This window comes from Crocodylus siamensis, chromosome 9 (assembly GCF_052110815.1).
Source record: "Crocodylus siamensis isolate JL-2025a chromosome 9, ASM5211081v1, whole genome shotgun sequence".
Taxonomy (NCBI): domain Eukaryota; kingdom Metazoa; phylum Chordata; order Crocodylia; family Crocodylidae; genus Crocodylus; species Crocodylus siamensis.
In genome coordinates, this window is record NC_143403.1 from 12,342,597 (window position 1) to 12,350,922 (window position 8,326).

General features: G+C 46.3%; 1 protein-coding gene across 1 annotated transcript; it reads left to right on the plus strand.

Annotated features, from left to right (window-relative positions):
- The first annotated feature begins 413 nt into the window (after positions 1–413).
- LOC149857114 (endogenous retrovirus group 3 member 1 Env polyprotein-like) lies at positions 414–7,586 on the plus strand. Its single transcript, XM_090063450.1, has 2 exons — positions 414–1,268; positions 4,995–7,586. Exon 2 carries the CDS (start codon positions 5,372–5,374, stop codon positions 6,908–6,910), a length of 1,539 nt encoding a protein of 512 aa, XP_089919576.1. The 5' UTR covers positions 414–1,268; positions 4,995–5,371; the 3' UTR covers positions 6,911–7,586.
- Positions 7,587–8,326: the final 740 nt, after the last annotated feature.

The following is an 8,326-nucleotide window of genomic DNA, read 5'->3' on the forward strand; positions in this document are numbered from 1 at the left end:
AAACTGAATGTTGTCAGCATGCTTCTGGTACATAATGGATGGGGCCTCTCCAGGAACTAAGGTGTTTAACTACCTTTCCAGTCTTCATGTGGATTACAACAGGAGGGCTTAGCTACTTTACTGGATTGATTTTGGATGTGTTCAGAAGCCCACCTACCAGGCTAAAGTCAGAAAGGCTGAGGCTGAATATAGTCAATCTTCACAGGTTAGTTTAAGCTGCATAGACTGAACTGATGAGCAAGTGAACAGACATTCACTTTTGATTCCAGAAATGCAGCCACATGGCTGCAGTGACTCAGTCCAGAAGCTACGGGGCGGGTGAGGAGAGGGGCAGTGCTAGAGCATGCCCCTCTGTTCAGCTGGAACAGACAACTTGAATTATTGGGGACAGAAGTGTTAGAAATATTATTAAAAATGCATTATCAATAGCAGATTTAGAAAAAAAAAAGAAAAACACAGCTGCTATCCATCCTTGTCTCCTTAATGGGAGAGGGAAGGGGGGGGGGTGGAAATTGAAGGGAAAAGCCACCAAAAGGCCCTTTGTACTAAGGCATCACCCCCTCTCTGTCCTGCAAATTTACTATCTCTTTGTCACACTAAATCACACTTTCTTTATGGCCCCAAATTCCTAAGGCTAAGATAAGAGCAAATGCCATTTTTTGCCTTCAGGTTGAACTTTGAGTAATCCTGAATCCATCCACGCACGCGTGATAGCCTAATGCATATTAAGCCTACCCGCCCCGCATACTTAAGTAGTTAATTATAATGCACATGGGACGTATGAAGCGACATGTTTACATATATGTTTGTATGAACCGGAAATGAGTTGTAAAAATTCCTTCTTCTGCACACGTGGTCAGGAGAGAGGGGATAAAAGCCTGCTAATGATTATGCTCGGGGGCAGAGGGACTTGATCTTTTGTCTTCTCCCTCTGACCCTATTTGCAAATATATACCTTTTGTATTGTTAATAAAGTGTGTCTGAAGCTGAAAGTTTTTTTTTCCACCTCCCGAGAAACGAACCACGATCTTTTTAATTCAACAATTGGCGCCCAACGTGGGGCTTCTCGAGGACTACCCCGGAATTCAGTGACAGAGCACCTCCAGTACCAGGGATTTGTGCACACCGAGCCGACTTTGGACTCACCCTGGTATTTGAGGTTTAAGTCTAGATATCCGGGAAGTTAAAGGAAGTATCCTATGTAAATTCTGAGTTTCTGGAGAGGCAGACACACTTTGGAATCTGGATTGAGATCTCTGGGTATCTGAGTGAGTATACAAATTCCCTTTGCCTAATTTGGTGTACGGATCTAAAACAAAGGATGTGTAAGTTTGCTGAGAAATTCTAGGCTTAGCTCTCATTGTAAATCATCTGTTGTTGAGATCTTTTTGGTATTTGGTGTGCATTGGGTGCATTTTTGTGGGCAAATGGGTACGAGTAGCTCTCGTGTAGAAAACAATATTGATACCCCTCTAAAAGTCTTATTATGTCATTTTAATAAATTTGCAAGGCCGGCCGATTATGGAATAAAAATGAAAAAAGATTATTTAATTAAGTTTTGTCAACTCGAGTGGCCAACATTTGGGGTCCACTGGACCCCGAAAGGATCCTTTGTGCTGAAAGAAGTGATAGCTATCCATGAAATTGTTATGCAAAATGGGTATTGGAATCAGTTTCCTTATATTGATTGTTGGTTGTGGGTGGTTCAAAATCAGCCACCTTGGATTAAGAATTACTTAGCAAAGTCTCATGTGATGCTTGTTAAGAAAAAGGCTCGGGGGGCGCCGCCTGTACTACCTGAGTCTAATGAGGGGGGAGATTCTGAATTGGCTGAGTACCGGACCCGTGCTCCGGTTGCCCTGTCGGGTAGCGAAGATGAGTCAGACGCCTCCTCGGCATCCAGTCCTTCTGCACCACCGCCCCCTCCCTTAGAGAGACCACCACCGACGTACCAATGCATACCTAATGAGTTAGAGCGTGAGCCTCAGCCAAGTGCCTCATCTGAATCAGGAAATAAGGGTTATTATTTGCGCAAGCCTGTAGAGTCACAGCCGGTGTTGAACTGTCCGATGCGAGAGGTTATTGGGGAAGGAGGCACTGCAACTTTCGTCTACACCCCATTTAGCACTTCAGATTTATTTAACTGGAAAAATCAGAGCCCCTCTTTTCGTGAAGACCCTGAAAAGATGAGGGATTTGTTTCGATCTATTGGGCAGACTCATCGACCCACTTGGGCTGATGTCCAGATGATGCTCCAGACCCTCCTAACCCCGGAGGAGAGGAGATTAGTGTTAGGTACAGCAGAGCGTATTGCGGCAGCCAGAGTTGAGTCAGAGGGTGCTGCTGGTCGTACTCTGCGTGATACCTACCCTGTAGAAGAGCCAGGATGGGACAATCATACTGCAGAGGGCAGAGAGCTGAGTGCACGGTATTTGGGAATTATAGTGGAAGCAATGGGAAAGGCAGTGCCTCGGATTACCAATCTGTCTAAATTGTATGAGGTGAGACAGGGAAGAGAGGAGGATCCCTCAGCTTTCCTTGGGAGGCTGTATGAGGCGTTTCGCAGGTTTTCGGATCTGGATCCAGAAGCTCCAGATAACCAGCGCATGGTAAATCTTATGTTTATTGGTCAATCTGCTGCTGATATCCGTAAGAAGTTACAGAAAACTGAGGGAGGTGCTGGGAAACCGATTTCAGAGCTGGTGGAAATTGCATATAAGGTGTATGGGAATCGTGAGCAAGTGCAGGAGCGCAAGGAGGATAAAAAGGCTCAGCGACAGATGGCAGCACTAGCAGCTGCTATAACTGGAGGGAACCCTGGAAAGGCTGGGATACAGAAGAGGAAGGGAGAAAGAGTGGGAGCAGATGTTTGTGCTTATTGCAAGGAGAAAGGACACTGGAAGAGGGAATGCCCGAAGTTGAAGGAGAAGAGAGAGGGGGAACCGAGAGGTCACCTCATGCGGGCAGAAGACAAGGGTGAGGATTCAGAATGAAGGGGACAGGGATCTAAGACCACTACCCTTCGGGTTGGAGCCCGAGAAGATCCCATGGTAACCATTAGGGTTGGTGGCAAAAACTTTGAAGCCTTAGTGGATACTGGGGCTACATTTTCAATGATTCCAGAAAAACCCCCCTGTGCAGGAACTAGTGAACAGCATGTACTTGTAGAAGGGATTGAGGGAACACAAACTCGACTCCCTGTTTGTAAACCACTCCTCACCAAGGTGGGAGACCATTTGCTCGAGCACTCCTTTGTGTATTCTCCAAGTTGCCCGGTTGCACTCCTTGGGCGGGACTTACTCACAAAATTGCAAGCTGAGATCTTTTTCAGAGACGATCAGATGGTGGTCCAGCTACCTGTGAAGCAGAGCTCGAACTATCAGATGGCTCTCCTGGAGGACCGACGCCCTGCAGTAAGTCCAGAAGATCACATGACTGGGGTAGACCCCTCAGTATGGGCTGATGGAACCCCTGCGCGAGCTAAGTTCGTCTCCCCGGTAAGGATCGTACTCAAGGATGGGGAGGGGCCCGCTCGGGTAAAGCAGTATCCACTCAGCCGAGCGGCCAGAGCTGGACTCAAGCCGTTAATAGAGAAATACAAGAGGTACGGATGGCTAGTGGAAGGGTCTTCACCCTATAACACCCCCATTCTTGGAGTGCCAAAGGCAGATGGGGTCTCATACAGACTGGTCCAAGACTTACGGGCAGTAAATAAGAAGGTCCTTTCAGACCATCCTGTAGTCCCGAACCCTCACACGATTTTGACACAAGTACCGGGGGAAGCTGAAATATTTTCAGTGCTAGATTTGAAAGATGCTTTCTTCTCTATTCCTCTTCACCGAGAGAGTCAAAAATTGTTTGCTTTTGAATGGGAGGATCCAGATACTTTCCATAAAGCCCAACTCATGTGGACAGTTCTTCCACAAGGATTTATAGCAGCCCCCCATATTTTCGGACTTGCCCTTCAAAAGGACTTGGAGGAATGGAAGGGATCACACCCCGCAGTGACTCTCCTCCAGTATGTGGACGACCTGCTAGTTGCAAGCCCAAACTTGCAGCTCTGCGAGGAAGCCACCAAGTCACTCCTAAACACTCTGGGAAAAAAAGGATATAAAGTCTCTAGAGAAAAAGCCCAAATATGTCAGTCTGAAGTCACATTTTTGGGATATAAGCTCTCAAAAGGAGTCAGAGCCCTGAGTGCAGATCGCATACAGGCGATTCAAGGTCTAACCCCACCTAAGTCACCCAAGGAGCTGCGGGCATTCCTAGGGCTAACTGGGTTCTGTCGACTATGGATACCAGATTACGGTGGGAAGGCTAGACCACTGTATGAATCCCTGACTAAGGAGAGTCTCACTAAATGGAAATGGAATAAAGAAATGCAGCATGCTTTTGATCTGCTGAAGGCAGCATTAACCCAGCCCCCAGCCTTAGCCATCCCAAACAGTAAAAAGCCATATCGACTGTATGTTCATGAGAATCGAGGGGTTGCATCAGGGGTGCTGACACAGCCATCGGGCCCGACCTGGAGACCCGTGGGATATTATTCAAAGGTTCTAGATCCAGTTGCACTCGGGTGGCCAGCCTGTCTTCGGGCTGTGGCAGCCACAGCAGTGGTTGTTGAAGAAGCCCAGAAGATAGTCATGGGTGCGGATATGGAAATACTCACTCCTCATGGAGTTCCCCAGATCCTAGGGACTGAGGGAGGGAAATTTCTTAACCCCTCCAGACAATCACGGTATGAGATATTTTTGCTCTCTAATCCAGGACTTACTTTCAAACATACTACAGCCTTAAACCCTGCAACCTTGCTGCCAGAGCCAGGGCAACCGACGCATGACTGCCTTGAGGTCCTGAATCAGACCACGCAGGTGCGACCTGATCTTGCTGAGGACCCAATTGAAGACCCAGATGTTGAATACTTTGTGGACGGCTCCAGCTCTGTCATCGATGGAAAAAGACGAACAGGATGTGCAGTGGTAACCTTGGATAAGGTATGCAGCCTCCTTTCAGCGTCTGCCTTTAGATGTACCGGTACATGACTTCTCCCCGGGAGACTGGGTCTTGGTGCAGCGGTGGAAAAAGGAGCCTTTGACTGAGAGGTGGAGTGGCCCTTTCCAGGTACTTCTAACAACCCACACCGCTGTAAAGATTACTGGCCATGATCGTTGGATACATCATACTCGTGTGAAACGATATCCACAAGCGTCAGAGGACAACATCTCCCAAGACGAACTCACTCCGGAAGTTGAGTCGTCTTCGGAACAAGAAGCCAGCAAGTGGAGCTGTGAACCTACTGGTGATCTCCAAGTGCGCCTGAGACGGCTTAAGCAAAGCTCAGAAAATTAGACAAGAAAGTAAAAGGGAAAATATGGTGGGAATCTTAATGTGCCTTGTTGTTATCTGCATAATGAAAGAAGCAAAATTGAGCAGCCTTAACCGCTGGCTCACACCCTCGCTTTCCCAAATTGCTCCCCCAGGGACAAATTTGTATGTTGATATGATGGAAAGAATTGCAGGTACTTTTAATCTTACCAACTGCTGGGCCTGTGGGGGGCTTCGGGAGGCCAGAGGCCAGTGGCCTTGGAGGGCTTTTCCTTTGGCCCCGAAATGGCTAGTAAGTAGTAAGGCAGATGTTAAGAGTACTAGTCAAAAATGGGATGAGAACCACAGTTGGGAACTTTCCCAAGTGGCGTTAGGAGAGTATTGCATCAGTAATAATGGTACAGGAAAAAGGTTGGGACACAGCCGTTGCATATGGACTTTAAAAGTAAGGTGGATGAACCTTACAAGATTAGAACGGCTTTATTATCCTAATAGCCCAGGGTATAATCGGCTAGTGTGGCAGCATCCCAATGGAACAATTGTGTGGTTTAATAAATATTGGAGTGCCACAAATCAAAGTGATGATCGGACAGATTGTACAGACAAAAACCAGGATGGGCTATGGGAATGTTCCATGAAAGGAGGCCACGCAGTTGCTGGTCCTTTGGGTCCAGAAGGAGGCTTGGGGTTTCCCGAGATGCCCTATGGTTGGGCCCCTCCAAATGCCACCAATAGAGAAAATAGGGCCTTAAGAGGATACTATTGGATTTGCGGACGACGGGCCTATACAATACTACCACAGGGGTGGACGGGAACTTGCTATATGGGAGTAATTGTACCAGCTTTCTTTTTGTTACCGTCTGAGGTTGGAAATAAGCTAGGAGTCTCTTTGTATGATGATTGGAAAAGGGCCAAGAGAAGTATTGATGTAAGTTTGACACAGGGTAGCTCCCAAAAGTGGAAGAAGGATGAGTGGCCCCCTCAGAGGATTATTGAGTATTATGGACCAGCTACATGGGCTAATGATGGGAGTTGGGGATACCGGACACCAATATATATGCTGAATAGAATCATCCGGTTGCAGGCAGTCTTGGAAGTAATTACTAACCAGACCGCCACTGCTCTCGAGTTATTAGCCCGACAAAGTTCTCAGATGAGAGCAGCCATATACCAAAATCGGATGGCCTTAGACTATTTACTTGCAGAGGAAGGCGGAGTCTGCGGAAAGCTCAACCTTTCTAACTGTTGCCTCCAAATAGATGACAATGGGAAAGCAGTCTTAGAGATTGCCAAAGAGATTAGAAAAATAGCCCATGTACCAATACAAACGTGGGAAACCACATGGAATAAGGACTGGTGGTTTCAATTATTTGGAGGACCCTGGTGGAAAAAGGTAGGGTTTGTGCTTTTGTGTGCTCTAACTGGTTTGATTTTTATCCCTTGCCTTATTCCTTGTCTCACTAGATTGATAACCACCACAGTGGAAGGAATGCAGGTCGCAGCAGTCCCTCTAAAAGCACAGACTGCTGCAAAGGTCATGGTCCTCAGAAAAATTCCTCGTAATTATCTTGATATGCCCGAATGAAGTAAAGATCAGAAAGCATCTCGAGGGGGGATGTTGTTAGAAATATTATTAAAAATGCATTATCAATAGCAGATTTAGAAAAAAAAAAAGAAAAACACAGCTGCTATCCATCCTTGTCTCCTTAATGGGAGAGGGAAGGGGGGGGGGTGGAAATTGAAGGGAAAAGCCACCAAAAGGCCCTTTGTACTAAGGCATCACCCCCTCTCTGTCCTGCAAATTTACTATCTCTTTGTCACACTAAATCACACTTTCTTTATGGCCCCAAATTCCTAAGGCTAAGATAAGAGCAAATGCCATTTTTTGCCTTCAGGTTGAACTTTGAGTAATCCTGAATCCATCCACGCACGCGTGATAGCCTAATGCATATTAAGCCTACCCGCCCCGCATACTTAAGTAGTTAATTATAATGCACATGGGACGTATGAAGCGACATGTTTACATATATGTTTGTATGAACCGGAAATGAGTTGTAAAAATTCCTTCTTCTGCACACGTGGTCAGGAGAGAGGGGATAAAAGCCTGCTAATGATTATGCTCGGGGGCAGAGGGACTTGATCTTTTGTCTTCTCCCTCTGACCCTATTTGCAAATATATACCTTTTGTATTGTTAATAAAGTGTGTCTGAAGCTGAAAGTTTTTTTTTCCACCTCCCGAGAAACGAACCACGATCTTTTTAATTCAACAGAAGTTCAATAAACCAAGTTAACTTAAATCAATTAAGTCTGATACTCCATCCATCCAAGATTAATCTTAAACCAATTTCAGCCATTTTGAAACTGGTTTATGTGCACTGAAATTCTGTTGCGTTACAGATTTGAACCAGTTTCTGATCATTTATACCAGTTTATATGTCATTTCTATCCCTCGCATAAATGGCTAGGCATATTTTTCAGGCCCAAATAGAGGCATCTAATAAATTTAGACACCCAAGTTGTTTCAAAGTTGCTGAGGGTACATATAGGCATTACATTTAGATTGATCAAACCAGGGTTAGGTCAATCTAAATGCCCAATAGTGCAGGCATGCAGAGGGCTTAAATCACTCCCAACATGGAGCAGCCAATCTAAGTTAGTTCACCTAAGAAGGGGTATGCCTGATAAGAAAGGGGTAAGCTTATCTCATAAATGTCCATACACATTCATAGAGCATCCCAAAGGCTGGGAAAGTCCAGCTGCTAGCCCTAGTCCCAGAACTGTATTATTTCCACCCCCACTGACCCTGACTAGGCTAATTTTAGCCCCCTGGCCCCATCCGCCTGACTGAGCAATGCCTCCCCCCACCCCCGTAACACAACCCACCAATACCCCCAATCCCACCAATGCCTCCCCCCACATTCTGAGTTACACTAGGATGCCTGGGAAGCTCCCACGAGTAGCTAATGGCTGCACACACCCCTCCCAGTCTGCATTCACATAG